The 19,165-nt window shown below is 48.5% G+C and overlaps 1 protein-coding gene across 3 annotated transcripts in view; it reads right to left on the minus strand.

Moving 5' to 3' along the window:
* The window catches only part of SLC27A1 (solute carrier family 27 member 1), a 39,327-nt gene extending 20,873 nt beyond the window's left edge, over positions 1-18,454 (minus strand). The window contains exons 1-2 of one of the 3 annotated variants that reach the window (XM_061421634.1): positions 18,139-18,454; positions 16,404-16,571 (exon numbers count right to left, since the gene is read on the minus strand). In XM_061421634.1, the coding sequence (XP_061277618.1) occupies positions 16,404-16,570 (167 nt within the window). In that variant the 5' untranslated portion in view covers position 16,571; positions 18,139-18,454. The remainder of the gene's footprint in view (positions 1-16,403; positions 16,572-18,138) is intronic. The other 2 variants (XM_061421633.1, XM_061421632.1) reach the window with 2 other exon arrangements.
* Positions 18,455-19,165: the final 711 nt, after the last annotated feature.

Genomic DNA, 19,165 nt, shown 5'->3' on the forward strand with positions numbered 1-19,165 from the left:
AGCTCTGAGCTCCAGCAGAACCCAGAGGAAAGAAGAAGTGGCCTGGAGTTGACAGCTTTGGTACCACCTACCCACTGTGGCACCTGGGCAGATCCTGCCCTCTCTGGGCCTCAGTTTCCCTACTTTGAATCAGAAGGCTAAACATCACAACCTCTAAAGTATTCTTCAGCTCAGCAAAGTATAGGTACTGCCATCGTCCCATTTACAAACAGGAAGCAAGGCCCAGAGTGGCAATGCCTCTGTACATGGGGAAACAATAGGATTCTTGGCCTAATACCTGTCAAGTTTATTAAGTGCCCGACCAAGTAAAAGGACTGAGTAAGAGGGATTCATCATTACTCGGCCCAGTCCTGCCCCCAGACTTTGCACCTGGTGTTCCCTCTGCCTGGAGCAAGTCTTCCTTCTTCGGCTTTGCAAGCTTGGTCCCTTCTTTGACCACCTGTGCAGGGTGCCCCATACCAACCGCCCTGGCTGAAGTAGTCAAGCATGAACCCTGACACCCCCTTCATGCTGTATTCTTCATGTCACTTGCTCTCTTTTCAAAAAAATAAATTTTATCTGTTTATTTTTATTTTGGGCTGTGTTGGGTCTTCACTGCTGCTCGGGCTTTTCTCTAGCCGTGGTGAGCAGGGGCTACTCCAGTGGCGGTGCACAGGCTTCTCATTGCGGTGGCTTCTCTTGTAGACACAGGCTGTAGGGGCAGGGCTTCAGCAGTTGCAGCGGGTGGGCTCAGTAGCCGCTGCTCGTGGGCTCTGGAGCACAGGCTCAGTCGCTGTGGTGCACGGGCTTAGTCACTCCACAGCACGTGGGATCTTCCCAGTTCAGGGACTGAACCTGTGTCTCCTGCACTGGCAGCTTGGCTCTTCCACCACTGAGCCACCAGAGAAGTCCCCTTCCTGTCACTTTCTGATGTTTAAATTATTTCCTTAATTCCTTCTCAAGTGTCCTTCTCTATGCTGTGGGCTCTGGAGGACACAAAAAGTGCCTGATGTGTTCACAGCACGTCACAGTGACCCCGGCATCCCAAAGCCCAGATGGGGTGTGGTGCTCAGGAGGTCCTCAAGGCTGGGTACAACAAATTACTTTCTCCGTTGAAGACTAGCTGGAGCCTGACAATCTCACCAGCACGGCCAAGGCCCCACATCACACACCTGGAACAGTGCAGTCCTCTCCTCCGAGTCTCCCACCTCCACCCTGGGCCAGGCCCCACCCTGCATGTGGGGGGGTGGTGGTGGTGAATGGTGGCCCCCCAAAGACACATGCAAGTCCTGACCCTCCAAACTTGTGAATGAGCCCTTATGTGGAAAAAGGGTCTCTGCAGATGTAACGAAGTTGAGGATCTTCAGATGAGATCCTCCTGGATTTAGGGTAGGCCCTAAATCCAATGGGTTTCTCTGGTGGCTCAGATGGTATAGAATCCACCTGCAATACAGGAGACCTCGGTTTAATCCCTGGGTTGGGCAGATCTCCTGGAGGAGGGCGTGGCAACCCACTCCAGTATTTTTGCCTGGAGAATCCCCATGGACAGAGGAGCCTGGCAAGCTATAGTCCATGGAGTTGCAAAGAGTCAGACATGACTGAGCGACTAAGCACAGCTAAATCCAGTGACAGGTGTCCTAAGAGACAGAAGAGGAGACACAACCACAGAGAAATAGGCCGTGTGAAGGCGGAGGCAGAGATTGGACTGAGTGATGCAACCACAAGCCAAGGAACTGCCAAGGATTGTTGGAAGCCACTAGAGGCTAGGAGAGAGGCATGGAACAGATTCTCCCTGGGGCTTCCAGAAGGCCCTACCCACACCTTGACTTCAGACTTTGTGGGTGCGTGCTAAGTTGCTTCAGTTGTGTCTGACTCTCTGTGACCCCGTGGACTGTAGCCCACCAGTCTCCCCCGTCCGTGGGATTTCCCAGGCAAGAATACTGGATTGGTTTGCTATTTCCTTCTCCAGGGGATCTTCCCATCCCAGAAATCGAATCCCCGTCTCTTATGTCTCCCACATTGGCAGGTGGGTTCTTTACTGCTTGTGCCACCTGGGAAGACTCAGACTGCAGGCCTCCACAAATGAATTTCTGTTGTTATAAGTCACCCAGTTTGTGCTACTTTGTTCTGAGAGCCACAGGAAACTAACACACACTGCTTCATCTCCAGCCTTTGGTTGTCTTCCTTACTGTTCTCACCCCTGTGCCCCACTGAAGGGGAGAGAGGGGTGTGTGTCTCCATTCCCACTATCTGGGAACAAGAGCACTTCCTGTCTGGCTGCCCCAAATCCTCCTCACCAAGCCACCATCCTCCTCTTTGCAGGTCAGCCTGGCTGTGCTGCTTCCCTACTCAGAACCATTCCCTGGGAACATAAGACTCTTCTGCTCAGTGTTTAAAGCTCTGGAAATCTGGCTCTGACTCCATAAGTGCCCAACTCACAGACCCCCTGCCATCACAATAGCTCCTTTCACACCCCCTGCAACATGGGACACAGTAATCCTGTATTCCCTTTCTTCTGTCCAAAGAAGTTGTCAGCATGTGATGGCTGGAGCCACAGCAGCCAATCTGAGACCATGAGGGTAATCAACTGGAGACACCACGCCTTTGCAGCAAGGATGCCAGAGCAGAAAGGCAGAAGGAACCTGGGTCAACAGAACATGCTGAACACAAACTGATCAACCATCTGAAGCCATCTAATGTCCCAATACCCCACTGCATGTGGCTATAAATGTGCTTTACTACTGATGCCACTTCTAATTGGGATTCCCACTATTTGCAGCTGAAGCCTCCTCACAGAGAACGCCTCCCCAGAGGAGTTGATCCACATGTGCAGCGCACCTCCATGAAGGATGACAACATGCTGGACATCATGACAGGAACGGGGACACACAGGGGACCAAGGCAGTGTGACCCCTGCCACCATGGGTCTACAGTTAATAATCAAGGAGAAAGCAAACAAAAACCATTACAGTTTTATATGTTTCCTAAGAAAAAAGCAAACAAGATGATGTGATCAGGCACAACCAGGACCAGATTTCACCCACGGGGACCGGGGAGCCTTGCCTGAAGAAGCAACATTTGCACTGAACTCTGAAGGATAAGAAGAAATCAGCCATAGGTTAAGCTTGAGGGAAAGCATTCCAGATGGAGGGCTCCATGAGTGCAAAGACCTGGAGGCAAAAAGGAGATTGGCAGATTTAAAAGAGAGCAAAGGCCCACAGGGGAGAAAAGAGAGTGAAGCAGAGACTGGGTAGAGAGGCACGGGGTCAGGAATATCTCTCATGGCTCTGAATCACTCCACTAACTCATGGACTGATTTTGGCACATTAAAGTCACATGGGGGAAATGACAGCACATTATTCATTTGCAGCTTCCAACAAGCAGAAGATGGATATGTGTGCTCAGTTCATGTCCGACTCTTTGTGACCCACTGGACTATAGCCCACCAGGGGCCTCTGTCCATGGGATTATCCTGACAGGAACCGGAATGCGTAGCCATTCCTTGTTCCACGGGATCTCCCTGGCCCAAGGATGGAACCTGGGTCTCCTGCGGCTCCTGCAATGGCAGGTGGATTCTTTACTACTGAGCCACCTGGGAAGCTCTGAGTAGAAGATAGGAAGGAATCCAAACACCCTGCAGTAGGTGAGGGATTAGATGAACATCAGCTCGAAGTTACAACAGAAAGCTGCACAGGAGAACGGCACCCCCACTGCGAGGAATGAGGAAGGACCCTGAAGGTAAATGGGAAAAGTCAGTGCTGACCTCCTAGCAAAGGCAGCTGATTGAGCACCCAACACTGACTGATCATCACACCTCCCTGAATCCCCCCAAACAGCTAGTAAAGGGTTTATTTTTTTAAGTTTTTTGTTTTATTTGTGGCTGCTCTACACAGCATGGAGGCGCTTAGTTCCCTGATCAGGGGTTGAACTCGTGCCCGCTGCAGTGGAAGTTTGAGGTCTTAACCACTGGACCACCAGGAAAGTCCTTAAAAGGATTTTTTTTTTTTTAAGTGTGTACTCAAAGGACTGGTAAGATGGGCGTAGAGACCAAATCACCTCACTTTGAAAAGCTGGGAAACAGCAGATAAGAGGTGCGGGCTCTAGGAGATGGGAGAAAGCAGAATCCTGGGCTGCAGGATTGGTAGAGATCTGTTTAAGAAGCCCCTTCTGGGACTTCCTTGGAGGTTCAATGGTTAAGACTCTGTGCTTCCAATGCAGCGGGTGTGGGTTCCATTCCAGGTCAGGGAACTAAGACCCCACATACCACATGGCATGACCAAAAAATAAAATTAAAGTAAGAATCTCCCTCTGTGAAATAAATGTCATGAGGATCCACGTACAACATAACAACTATAGTTAATAATACCTCACTGCATATTTGAAAGTTGCGAAGAGAGTAGATCTTAGAAGTTCTTATCATAAGAAAAAAAAATTTTGTCACTTTGTATGGTAATAGGTGTTAACTAGATTTACTGTGGTTAATCATTTCATAATATACAAGATACAATATATATAATGTAATCATTTCATAATATACATAATGCACTTTACTTCTCAAAAATTCACTTTAATGCCTCTTCACTTATGTGAAAGACCTAAATGAGTACCTGTTTTTGCTAACCAAAAGAAATCCAAAGAGGACTTTCACTTTCACGGTAAAAGGCAAAATGTGAAAACAGCCTTCAGTGTTTGTTTTACAGGGAGCTGTTACAGGGGCAGCATGAACCCAAAGGAGCAAGACAGGCACCGCCAAGCCCCTTACGCTGGAACTGAATACACTCGGCATCCCAGTATCAAGCCACTATAGCTTTGAACTCTGTGAGCACCTGACTTTTACCTCAGTTTCTTTTGTGCATCCATTAGCAAGATGCATCCTAAGGTAATTGCTTCTTTGCATTACATCATTTTGGCTAATGAACAGTTTCACAGGAATGCTCTATTTTTGTATAGCAGGGGAAACCTTTATGCAAATAGCAAACCATTATGTTGCCCATCTGAAACCAAGAGTATTATACGTCAGTATCTCAATCAGGGCTTCCCTGGTGGCTCAGTGGTAAAGAATCTGCCTGCCAGTGCAGGAGACAGGGGTTCGATCCCTGGTCCAGGAAGATTCCCGTGTGCCATGGAACAACTAAGTCCCTGTGCTGCAACTCCTGAGCTTGTGCTCTAGAGCCCGGGAGCCACAACTACTGGGCCCATGTGCTGCAACTACTGAAGCCCGTGCCCTAGAGCCTGTGCTCTGCAACAAGAGGAGCCACTGCAACGAGAAGCCCGCACACTGCAGCTAGAGAGTAGCCCCTACTTGCTACAACTAGAGAAAAGCCTGCACAGCAGGGAAGACCCAGCACAGCCAAAAATAATAAATAAAATTTTAAAAGAAAGTGGCCCCTTTGCCACCCAGGAGGAGGCTGAACATCCAACCACGGGATGGTTTCTGGGTGGGACACTTTCCTGCAAATGGGTGTTAACATTCACCTGCCAGATACTGAGCTTCCAGCCCGCTTCCCCCTCTGCATTCCTGGGACGCTGCTGGTGGGGTCTCTACCCCAGGCAGAAGACCAGAAGAGCTTCCTATGGGGAAACGTGACCAGGCCCAGAGGAAAGACCCGAAGACACTGCACTGCGGTTTCCCCAAAGCACCACCCAGCCAGGTGGCCCTCATCATGAAGCTCAGTTGACAAGACCCCTCGCCCCTTACACACACTCATGCTGAGAGCTTCTGATTGACATTATGACCAAAGACTACCAGACTCTTGGGGAGCTCCTCTAACAGGGATGATGGAGACTAAACTAAACAAAGAAGAAAATCTCTGAGGAAAAAAAGATTGTGCAAAGAGGAAAAGAAAACTAATAAAGTCATTAATATTCCTGAAGATGTAAGAAGATTTACTGCATCCATGAAATAAGAATAGAATGCTATTAAAAAAAGCTTTCAGGGAATGAAGAAAAAAAAAGATCCTGGAAAATTTAAATGTGAGGGCACCATAGAATATACAACATACAACATGACCCTAGTGAAAAATATGGATTTAGTCTTCAGCAATACGCGAACCGTGAACTTCCAGATGTTCAAGCTGGTTTTAGAAAAGGCAGAGGAACCAGAGATCAAATTGCCAACATCTGCTGGATCATCGAAAAAGCAAGAGAGTTCCAGAAAAACATCTATTTCTGCTTTATTGACTATGCCAAAGCCTTTGACTGTGTGGATCACAATAAACTGTGGAAAATTCTGAAAGAGATGGGAATACCAGATCACCTGACCTGCCTCTTGAGAAACCTATATGCAGGTCAGGAAGCAACAGTTAGAACTGGACATGGAACAACAGACTGGTTCCAAATAGGAAAAGGAGTACGTCAAGGCTGTATACTGTCACTCTGCTTATTTAACTTATATGCAGAGTACATCATGAGAAACGCTGGGCTGGATGAAGCACAAGCTGGAATCAAGATTGCCAGGAGAAATATCAATAACCTCAGATATGCAGATGACACCACCCTTATGGCAGAAAGTGAAGAGGAACTAAAAAGCCTCTTGATGAAAGTGAAAGAGGAAAGTGAAAAAGTTGGCTTAAAGCTCAACATTCAGAAAACAAAGATCATGGCATCTGGTCCCATCACTTCATGGGAAATAGATGGGGAAACAGTGGAAACAGTGTCAGACTTTATTTTTTTTTGAGCTCCAAAATCACTGCAGATGGTGATTGCGGCCATGAAATTAAAAGACGCTTACTCCTTGGAAGGAAAGTTATGACCAACCTAGATAGCATATTCAAAAGCAGAGACATTACTTTGCCAACAAAGGTCCATCTAGTCAAGGCTATGGTTTTTCCTGTGGTCATGTATGGATGTGAGAGTTGGACTGTGAAGAAGGCTGAGCGCTGAAGAATTGATGCTTTTGAACTGTGGTGTTGGAGAAGACTCTTGAGAGTCCCTGGGACTGCAAGGAGATCCAACCAGTCCATTCTAAAGGAGATCAGCCCTGGGTGTTCTTTGGAAGGACTGATGCTAAAGCTGAAACTCCAGTACTTTGGCCACCTCATGCAAAGAGGTGACTCATTGGAAAAGACTCTGATGCTGGGAGGGATTGGGGGCAGGAGGAGAAGGGGCTGACAGAGGATGAGATGGCTGGATGGCATCACAGACTCGATGGACATGAGTCTGCGTGAACTCTGGGAGATGGTGATAGACAGGGAGGCCTGGCGTGCTGCGATTCATGGGGTCGCAAAGAGTCGGATACAACTGAGCGACTGAACTGAACTGAACAATAATGTATCAATAATGACTTATCAATTGTGACAAGTGTACTATACTAATACAAGGTCTTAAAAATAGAGAAAACTGCAGGGGATAGGGAGGGAGTATATAATACTTTCTGCTCAATTTCTGTAAACCTATAACTCACAATAAAAAATGAAGTCTTTGTAAAAAAGAAAAAACATAATTAAAAAATCAATAAAAAGTTTATTAATTTTAACAAATGATAACATAATAAAAATTTTAAATGTGAGAGCATAAATTAAACATTAATAGAAGGGTTATAAGTAATTTGAAGAAATATCATAGAAAGTAGAATAAAAAGACAGAGATGGAAAATAAAAGAGAAAAGATAAGAAAATTATAGCATCAGTCCAGAAGATCCAAAATCATATTCAACAAATAGGTATCAAGCTAGACATTGTTCCAGTAACTCAATAACAGGAGTTCCAAGAAGAACAAAGGAAGGAAAGGTGAGGAAATCACCAATCACAAGATTAAAAAAACTTCCTTGACCTGAAACCCCACCAACAGATTGTATGATGGATGGAAATAGCCCACTATTTTGAAAAGATCCCACAAGCTTCCAGAAAGCAAAACAAAAAAACAGGCCACTACGAAGGATCAGGAACCAGAGGGTTTTAGACTTCTCAGTAATAACCATGATATGAGAAGAAAATAAGAAATGCCTTCAATTTTGAAGGAAAATAATATCCAAACTAGAAGCCTATACCCAGACCATCAATCAAGTGTGAGGGTGGAAATAAAGATATGTTCATATATGGAGGGTCTCAAAAACTTAAATTCCCATGCATCATTTCTCCCAAAACTAATAAAGATGTGCTCCCACTAATTAAGAGAGTAAACCAAAGAGGAGGACTACCAGGAACTCAGAAAACAGGGCATCCAGCCCAAGACAAAGTGATGCTAATCCTCAGGAAGATGGCTAGGCGCAAGGCTGGGGTGATGGTTACACCCCAGGTGGAAAGGGAAATTTGCACAGTTTGGACAGATTGAAGGCTAGAACAGAGATTTCTCCAAAAAGGTGAAATTGAAAGCCCATCTGATACTATAAACATAAGAAGAGAGAGAGACAAATGTGTGGAGTTTGAGCCCGAAGTAGAGATAGATACATAGAAAACTAACAAATACAAAGGCAATCAATAACTCCAGAGAAAATACATAAAATTGTTTAGCTTATATTAAAAACAAACATCCTTTTGGCAGTCTACTAATTTAACTTGTATGCAGAGTACATCATGAGAAACGCTGGGCTGGAGGAAGCCCAAGCTGAAATCAAGATTGCCGGGAGAAATATCAATAACCTCAGATACGCAGATGACACCACTCTAATGGCAGAAAGTGAAGAGGAACTAAAAAGCCTCTTGATGAGAGTGCAAGAGAAGAGTGAAAAAGTTGGCTTAAAGCCCAACATTCAGAAAACGAAGATCATGGCATCTGGTCCCATCACTTCATGGCAAATAGATGGGGAAACAGTGGAAACAGTGGCTGACTTTATTTTTCTGGGCTCCAAAATCACTGCATATGGTGACTGCAGCCATGAAATTAAAAGACGCTTACTCCTTGGAAGGAAAGTTATGACCAACCTAGAAAGCATATTAAAAAGCAGAGACATTACTTTGCCAACAAAAGTCCATCTAGTCAAGGCTATGGTTTTTCCAGTAGTCATGTATGGATGTGAGAGTTGGACTATAAAGAAAGCTGAGTGCATAAGAACTGATGCTTTTGAACTGTGGTGTTGGAGAAGACTCTTGAGAGTCCCTTGGACTGCAAGGAGATCCAACCAGTCCATCCTAAAGGAGATCAGTGCTGGGTGTTCAATGGAGGGACTGATGTTGAAGCTGAAACTCCCAATACTTTGGCCACCTGATGCAAAGAGCTGACTCATTTGAAAAGACCCTGATGCTGGGGAAGATTGAGGGCAGGAGGAGAAGGGGACGACAGAGGATGAGATGGTTGGATGGCATCACCAACCCTATGGACATGAGTTTGGGTGGACTCTGGCAGTTGGTGATGGACAGGGAGGCCTGGCGTATGGTGGTTCACGGGGTCGCAAAGAGTTGGACACGACTGAGCGACTGAACTGAACTGAAACACCACATACACCACAGTTTTTGTAAGCTTTTTGCTTTTTGTTGGTGATTTTTCTGTTTAAAATGGGTCCTACACATAATGCTGAAATGATGTCTAGGGTTCCTAAGCACAAGAAGGCTGTGATGTGCCTTTTGGAGAAGACGTGCATATTAGAAAAGTTTTATTCAGGCATGAGTTATAATGTTGTTGGCAGTGAGTTAAGTTGTAATAAATAATATATAGGAGGTGTCTTTAAATAGAACACGCATAAAACAAGATTACATACTGATTGGTTGATGGAAATGTCATGATCAGAGGCTCTCAGGAACCTAACCCTGTATTTTCCCTAGGAACAATGGTTCAGTATTTGCTAATTCAATGTGTGCAGCAATTCTGTAGAACAGATGATGAGAATCTACTGTGATAATACTGGGACAATGAAGGAATGGAAAAACATGTGTGTCTGGGTATGTACGGGGGGTGGATATGCGTACAACATGCACAGGAACAGAAAGAAAATGAGGACGGGGGATAAAGGGATGCTGAATCCTCATCTTCCATAGAGGGAGAGGACAGACGAGCTCTCAAAGTGAAAAAATGCACATACTGTCACATAAGCCATTTGGCGGAGAAGGCAATGGCACCCCACTCCAGTACTCTTGCCTGGAAAATCCATGGACAGAGGAGCCTGGTAGGCTGTAGTCCATGGGGTCGCTAAGAGTTGGACACGACTGAGCGGCTTCACTTTCACTTTTCTCTTTCATGCACTGGAGAAGGAAGTGGCAACCCACTCCAGTATTCTTGCCTGGAGAATCCCAGGGACGGCGGAGCCTGGTGGGCTTCCATCTATGGGGTCGCACAGAGTCGGACACGACTGAAGCGACTTAGCAGCAGCAGCAAGCCATTTGGAGATTCAAACAAGAGGTAAGAATCACTCCTGATAGAGAAGAGAAAATGTGGGTCAAGGTTGAGCGGGCAGCTGCCACTTGAGGTAGACGGCTTAGAATCTTTCATCTTGAACCCTGCATGACTTTAATAAACGTAAAAATTTCAAGTGTAAGTGGAGAGAAGAAAGAAAGCATGAGGTGAAGAAAATGATGATGAATGTGTGGCCACTCGTAAGCACCAAGAACAAGAGGTCTGAGACTTCCCCAGCAGTTCAGTGATTAAGACTCTGCCTTCCAAGGCAGGGGGCATGGGTTTGACCCTGGGTTGAGGAACAAAGGTCCCACAAGTCGAGGGGTATGGCCAAGTATTTTTAAAAAAGAACAAAAGGTCTGCATATATTTCTTTTTCAAAATATGTATGTATTTATTTGGCTGCGCCAGATTTTGTTTGCAGCAAGCAGGTTCTTCAGTTGTGGCCTATGAACTCTTAGTTGAAGCATGTAGGATCTAGTTCCCTGACCACGGATCAAATCCAGGCCCCCTGCATTGGGAGCATGGAGTCTTAGCCACTTGACCACCAGGGAAGCCCCTATATAATTATATTTTGGCAAAGAGACATAAGACACCTCTGAGGAGGGGAACTGCAGAGCTGCAGGCAGTCCAGAGAGGGCAACATTCACTGCAAACCTCTCTCTAACATCTGAATTTTGTACCTGTTATGTATTAATTGCTACAAAAAAATAACTGAAAATGTAAAATGCCAAAAGTTAGCTGTTTATACACTCAACTCCCCGGTCAAATCCTGATATCTTGACCATTCAACTAATAAATAGAGTTGCTCCGATGAGCGTCTTCAATGTTTATTGAGCTGACCTTACAGCCACCCTTCAAAGTAGGGTTCTAAAATCCCCATGTCAGATGGTGGATGAGGTGGGGGCTCAGGGAGGTGAATTAACATACCCAAGGTCACACAACAAGTAGAGGACAGAACAACCCAGACCCAGGCTCCCTGGCACGGTCCCTCTGCTCCTGCTCAAGCTTGCCCCGAAGCTTGAGGGCAACATTCAAGTGTACCACGTGGCAGGCCGAGTGCCCGTGCTGCACACAGCAGGTGCTCAACTCACGTTTTCTTGAAGGAGAGGTGCTGTACAAAGTGTACTCTTACAGACGAAGGAACGGAGACCCAGAGGGTGATATTTCATGGGCTAGCTACTCTGGCTCCAGCCACCAAGCTCCTAACCCCTGAGGTACCCACTGCTGCCTGAAGGCAATCAGTACCAACAAGTCTGAGCACCTACTTTGTGCCCAGCTCTCCTCTAAGAGCTTCCCATGGATGAATTCAATAGGGTACCCCAAAAACCCCATGAAGGGATACTAGTGTTACAGCCATGGGGAGAGGGTTAGCACTAAGGGTCGGAACCATAGGAAACAGCCCCCACAAGGATGCTTCCTGTCCACAGACAACACAGCGAAGAAATGTGAACTGAGGCCACAGGGGCTCGTGCTCACGTTACCCGAACATCCGCAGCCCTCTCTGGAGCACACCCACGGATGGGCAGTGAACTTCAGCGCTGGGCTCCAGCCACATGCCTGGGCCGCCCTGCCTGGCAGCAGCACAAGCCACCCCCACTCTGGGGACAAAGAGGCCACTGTCTGCCTTTGGACCCTTCCTGAGACTTCTTCTTGTCCCTCTGTTCCTTTTGCCCCCTCCTGTTTTCCACCCTGAGCTCCAGGGCACCAGGGCAGGAAGAAATAAACAAGGATGAATGTGATCAGATTTCATGATGAAAACAGAGGAGAGCTGGAAGAACTGGGGCAGGGTGCTGAAATATTTTTGAACGTCAGATCTAAAGGCAGCCAGCCTCCACCACTACTCCAGCACAACACAGCAAAGAACAGACTCTAGAGCCCTGCTCCTCCCTGGCTATGCATTTTTAGGCAAATGACCTGCCCTATTTGTGCTTTGGTTCATCAACAATCAAATGGGATTAGTAAGCATTCCTTCCTTACAAGGCTGTGAGAACACTGGAACACTGGTGTGGCGTGGGAGGTGGGTATTATGACAAGCTGCACTAGTTAGCTATGGCTGTGTAACAAATTACACCCAAAGTTACCAACTGGAAATAACAAACACTCATCATCTCACAGTTTCAGGAACTCAGAAGCATCTTAGCTGGGTGGTCTGGCTCTGGCTCTCTTGTAAATCAAGGTGTTGGCTGGGCCTGTGGTCATCTCAAGGTTTCACTGGGGAAGAATTCACTTCCAAGTTCACTCTCCAGAGAGCTGTCTTACTGACTGCCATGTAAGGGACCCACGAAGGAGCACCCCAGGTGGAAGCCACAGTCTTTGATGACCTAATCTCAGAAATAATATCCTATTGCTTCTGCTATATTCTGTTCATCAGAAGTGAATCACTAGCCATGCAATCTATATTTGCCTGTAAAGTCTTTGCCACTTTGGTTAAATACATAAGTATTGTTTCACAGTGTCCTATGACCCTCTGTGACCAAGTGTTTTTAAACCTTTTAATATTTTTTTACAAACTTCCCCAAAATGAAATTCTCAAAGAAGTCTTTTTGACTTCAAACTAACTTTGGGATTTTTTTAGAGGGCCCCTAGCATATTACAAGGAGAAGGCAATGGCACCCCACTCCAGTACTCTTGCCTGGAAAATCCCATGGATGGAGGAGCCTGTAGGCTGCACGCAGTCCATGGGGTAGCTAAGAGTTGGACACGACTGAGCGACTTCACTTTCACTTTTCACTTTCATGTATTGGAGAAGGAAATGGCAACCCACTCCAGTGTTCTTGCCTGGAGAATCCCAGGGACGGGGAACCTGGTGGGCTGCCGTCTATGGGGTCGCACAGAGTCGGACACGACTGAAGCGACTTAGCAGCAGCAGCAGCAGCATATTACAAAAGATTTGTTCTCTCTTCTCATAAAAATATAGATGTTAAACTAATTAGACTTACTTGATATGTTAAATTACATGTGAAGAAGCATTAAGAAGTAAAAATACTAAGCTTTCTTTATATTGTATTTATATAGGTATGTAAGTATTTTTAAAATTATATGATGTTCCTAGAAATATAACATACGTTAGTATCTGGTAATGTTGAGATAAAACATTATAATACATATAATGATATTCTATTTATAATAATAATATAATAGATAATATTATCAGTCATAATTCCAGTCATTGTCTTACAGTGCTATGTATCATAGAAATAACCAAATTTCCCTGTCAACTACACTGTATTGAACTCTAATCAGATCTTTAGCCATGGCATTTTAAGTCTTTTGACATTTACAGACAGTTACTGCTTTACTCTGAGGCTTTTCCTAAAGAGTTACTACAAGAGTGTTCCTTCTTCAGAGAAATTTCTAAAAAGGATTCTGACAAGTACTCTAGGATACAAGTTTACGGTAATTTTCAGATCATAACATCTACTGGGTAAGGATTTATAGAACTCTAAAGAAAAACTAGATTCGTAAAACTGCTAACAAAAGATGAAGATCAAAAACTAATCGCATAGGACTGAATGAACTGATGAAGATTATAATTTTTTATGATTTTTTGTTTAAAATATTGCTGGTTCTTTTATGTTTTGTTTTTCCAGGTTTAAGGAAATCCTCTTATCTTTTCTCTTACAAGCTTTCAGCAATTTGGTAATAAACATTTGTGAACTAAAAAAAAAAAGAAGTGAATCACTAGGTCCAGCCCACACTCAAAGCAAAGGGATCATACAAAGGTATGAAGACCAGAAGGTGAGGCCATCTTCCAGGCTGCCTCCTTACAGAAAGTTTGCCAAGCTCTGTGTCGGGGATTCAGAGTGGACTCAGCTCCTACCCTGTGCCAGGGAAGAAAGGCCTGGGCATGGATAGCCCCTGCCCCATGGAGCAGAGCTGGGGCCTAGGCAAGTCCAAGGAAGGAGGCAGGGAAAGGTCCATCAGCCAAAAAATATATCCTGTGCACTTCCTGGGTGCCACCCTGATGGGAAGAGGCCAGGGCCACAGTGGCACAGTCTGTGCCACCTGCCCCCACCAGGCCCACAGTTTAGTCCGAGGGGGAAAAGAGACCCCAAAATTAAAAGGCAAGAAAGCAGACACACAAGATAATTATAAGTGACTGATGCTGCTCGTGGTTACAAGTCAAGTTCTGGAGCCACACTGTCGGGGTTCAAATCTTGCCCCTGGTATCGGCCAGCTGTGTGACCTTGGGCAAGTGACCAAACCATGCTGTGCCTCAATCTGCTCATCTGTAAGATGGGACAAGACAGTACAGACCTCCCAGGGTGGCTGGGAGGACTTGAAGAAGTCATGATTCCCAGGGTGCCTCACACAGAGGGAGCCCTGCGGCAATCTTTGCTATTCTAGAAAACAAGAACGTAGGAGGGTCTACAGAGACACAGGGTCAGGGAGGGCTGTCTGAGGAGGTGACATTTAACCCATGATGAAAATAAAGAGCAAGGGAACCGTGATCTGGGCAAAGGGAACAGCAAGTGCAAAGGCCTTGGGGCTTGAAGAAATAGGAGCGTGTTTAGGAATGGCATAGAGGCCAGTACAGTGGGAAGAGCGACAAAGAAAAGGACAGGAGGTTGGGGACAAAGTCAGAAAGCTCATGTGGTCTAGATTCTTAGAGCAACAAGGAGTCATGGGAGAGTGCTGCCCAGGAAAATTCAGCAAAGGTTCATCTGAGGGAGGCAACATCATAACGCATCAGCAGGTGGCAAAAAAAAAAAGAGGGCCCATGGGCTTCCCAGGTGGCTCAGTGCTAAAGAATCCTCCAGACACAGGAGACTCAGGCTTGATCCCTGGGTCAGGAAGATTCCCTGGAGAAGGAAATGGCAACCCACTCCAGTATTCTTGCCTGGAGACTCCCATGGACAGAGGAGCCTGGTGGGCCACAGCCCAGGGGGTCGCAAAGAGTCAGACACCACCGAGCAACAGAGCACGCACACATACATGTTCCAGGCAGAGGAAGCAGCCTGAGCCTGACAAGGCAAGTTGATCTGGGGGCCCTATGGAGACATGGGGAGTGGCAAGTGGGCAGGCAACAGAATGGCAGAACCCCAAGGACACAGCTGGGGACTGAGTCTTTTCTACTGCAGCAGGTAGAGGTCGTGGGAAATGTGTGAGCAGAGAGCACAGTCTGAGCTGCATGTCAGAAAACCAGGGGCAGGGACCAGGGTATAGAAAGGAAAGGGTGGGTTCTAAAAGGTTCAGAACCAGTCAGTTAGCAGAGGAACTTTTCCCAACTCCACACTACCCCTGTTGCTCACAGAAACTCAGTTTATCTTTACAGTGGGTTAGTCCTCCCATCTTCTCATGGGCACCAAGACTGGCAGACCCATAGCAAGTGTTCACGGACTTCCACATCGAGGCTGTTCCTAAGACTTGCTCCGGTGGAATGCCCAGAAACATTTATGTCACCCCAGAAGGACTCCCAACAGCTTCTCTGAGCAAGGCCCTCAGAGACAGCCCAGAGACCTTCCAAGGATGCCTGCGAACTCTCCCTAGAGATAGTCAGTCACCAGAGACCTCTAAGCAACCTCTCGGCAGGCCTTGAACAACCCCCAAAATCACGCACAGATCTCAAACTCTCAAACAGCATTCTAACTACAGAGAAACCTGTAAATGGCCCTAAAGAGACAAACACCCTCCAAAGACCCTAAAAACCCTTTACACATTCCCCAGGAAGCCCTTTCATCTTTCCCGAGAAAGTTCCCCTGACAGCCCCCTAGGAACCTACCAGAGTCCCTGAAGAGTCCCCAGTCCTCCAGTCACCAAAGCCGCATAGAGACCCTCGCCCCCCTAAAACGCACAGCTTCCCCTCCATCAGTCTCAGCTCTCTGGAAGTCCTACTCGCACTCCTAATACCCCCAAGCTGTCGTCCAGCTCCCTGAAGTCACCCACTCAGTCTCAAGGGCATTGAAACCTACTCATCTCCCTCCAAAGACCCTCAAGTTGTCCCCTGCAGGTGCCCTCAGAGTCCCCAGTCCACTATTTTCCGTCCCAGCACCGCCCTAGCCCCGCCCTCACCCAAACCCCGCCTCCGAGGCTCCAAAACCTCTCTCTCTCCCCTAAGTCTTCACGCCGCCCTTGCAGACCCCCTCTCTTCGCCCCCCATGGACACTCAGCCCGCCCCCGACCCCAGCCCCTGGATCAGGCCCAGACTGCACTCACAAGAGGTCCCGCCTTGCGGTTTTGCAGACGATGCGCAGGAAACGCCAGCCGCCGCCGCCCACGTACACGCCGAGCGCCGCCGCTGTGCTCCAGGTCCACGGCAGTCCGAGCAACCATAACAGCACCAGAGAGGCCACGGAAGCCGAACCTGCACCCGGAGCTCGCATCCTGGGGAGGCGGAGAGCTCTGAGGCCGCGGGCAGCCCGGGCCCCGCCTCAAGACCGACCCAACCCCGCCCCCAGGTCGAGCTCGGCTCCCGCTTCGAGCCAGGCCCCACCCCGATGTCTGGGATTGGACGTGTCTCGGACAGGCTCCGCCCCGTCCCAGACCTCCCTGCTTCAAGCCCGGCCCAGGCTTTTCTGCCAATCATTAGTGTATATCCACGCCCCCGACACAGTCTCTGTTCCGTCAGTCACTGGCGAGCCCCGCCCTATGCCTCGTTTGAGCGGCGGTACCCAGAATCCAAGCTCCACCTTAACGACTTACCCACAAGCCTAGGCTCCACCTTGGCCCCACCACCCTGGTCCCGGGCTTTCCCCTAGGTCCCGCCTCCACCTGCCTCCGCCACTCACTTGGCCCCGCCCCCAGGTTGGGCCTCTGGCCCAGCCCGTAAGCGCCAGGCACTGTTCCAGAGCCCCGCCCGCTCTAGACCAGGTTCGGCCCCTAGGTTAGTCCCATGGCCCCGCCCCACTCTGAATCAGGCCCCGCCCTTGGGCTCAAGCCCCGCCCCCGATCCTGGGCTTAGCCGGTGTTCCCAGGCTTGAGTTCCACCCCGGCTACCGACCCCGCCCTCAGGCTTTGGCAGTCACCACCCCCCGGGCTCACCTAGCACCCTAGGCCCCGCCCCACCTGCCCTCCCAGACAAGCTCTCTTCGGACCTGACTTAGAGACCCCTGCGGCACAGCCGAGGCCCACCCCGTACCGGAGACCAGGACCATAGAGAGGGGTTTCTGGCCAGAGAGACCACTGCCAACGAGACCCGGGGGCTAGAACGCCCTGGCAAGGACGGCTGTTGTCTCCAAGACCAAATTTCGCTAGGCTCCCAGCTCCCCTCCCAGCCTGGTAATTAGAAAACTGTGCGTCACTCAGCCAAGAGGCGTGGCTCCCCGGCGCTCCCGGCCCAAGCCTTAGATGGCAAACTGAATTCTAACCGCCCGGGGACTAAAAAGTCCCAGTTTATACTCAGGGCCTACCTGTACTGGGTTTTGACCCAGCTTGTTCTAAATCCAATCCCTAACGCCTCTTCGGTTTTAAACACACGTTCCAGGAACCTGAGGAGCCCTAAACTCACAGCCTAGGGGCCCCAGAATATCCAACCCCTGGGTGGTGGTTTAGTCGCTCAGTCGTGTCCGACTCTTTGCGACCCCATGGACTGTAGCCTACCAAGCTCCTCTGTCCATGGGATTCTCCAGGCAAGAACACTGGAGTGGGTTGCCATTTCCTTCTCCAGGGGATCTTCTCGACCTAGGAATGGAACCCAGGCCTCCTGCACTGCAGAAAGATTCTTCACCGACTGGGACTGACCTGTGAGGGAATCCAACCCCCGTCTCAGTCTTAAAGGTATATTCCAGGGACCCGACTAATCCCAAATCCGAATCTCCAAATCTTGTGAGTTTAGTCTCAATAACACCCCAGCTGCCCAGGGAGGATGAAAAAATCCACACACCAGGTCCCCATCCTTCCACAGGAAGCTCCACAGAGTCCTTTATTTGCAACCCTAACCCTAAATGCTCACCTAGAGACCCTGAAGCCCTCCAGCTGATCAGGTGAGGGCTAGTGCTGTCCTCACCGCTCACCACCTTGTTCCCTGGCTGACCTGGAGCCGCTCACGGATCCTCAGGCTTTGGCTGCTCGGTCGTGGGCTCCCAGAAGCTCAGGCAGGAGGCGGACACCGACAGTGAGGCCAAGACAGAGGACCTCCCCTTGGGGCTTCTGGTTCTGCCGTCTCATGGGGCCTGCTGTGATTGCATTATGCCCATGTGGGCTTCTCCCTTGGAACCCTCTCTCCAAGCTCCCCCTACCTCTGCCCTCCTGCCTATCCCACCCCTGCTTGTTTCTTTCCTGCTTGGCCGACCTTCTCAGCTCTCTCCTTGGGAGGCAGCCAGCGTCTGCTTCCAACACCATTTAGAGGACAGGACTGGGCAGGCACTCCCCCACACATGCTGCCATTGGGCCCTGCGGGCTGCCTAGGGTGGGTGAAATGGGGACGAGGAGGCAGATCCGGAGCACAGGCCCAGAGCCAGCCACTGGTCCCCGACTTTCTCAGCTAGGGATCAGGAATGCCCAGAAACTATAGCAGCTACTCTTTTCCTTCCAGATAGCGCTATTGTGATCACCCCATTTTACAGGTAAAGAAACTGAGGCTTGACACTGTCGCACTAGCTGGAGTTGAGATTCATTCTTTCACAAATGTGGGCAGAGAGCTTGCTGCCCTTCCTCCCCTTTCAGTCTTCCTTAAACTTCTCCCTCTTCTCCATCTTGCCCTGATTCCCCCCCCACCCCCCTCCCCCATTCTCCTTTCCTTCTTCAAGTTTTCTGCCCCCTCCCTTAGCCTTCCTCCACTTCCCGCTTTGTGCACCTTCTCCTCCTCCACCCACTCCTCTTCCCTTTCTCCTCCCATCCTGTGGCCTTCCCTCCTCCCGACTTCTTCCACCTTCTCTCTCCTCCTCCCCCCATCTTTCCAAGTTTACTGAGCCCTGGCTAAATACCAGTAGTACACATGGGACTTCCCTGGTGGTCCAGTGGTTATTAAGATTCTGTGC

This window comes from Bos javanicus, chromosome 7 (genome assembly GCF_032452875.1).
Source record: "Bos javanicus breed banteng chromosome 7, ARS-OSU_banteng_1.0, whole genome shotgun sequence".
Taxonomy (NCBI): Eukaryota; Metazoa; Chordata; class Mammalia; order Artiodactyla; family Bovidae; genus Bos; species Bos javanicus.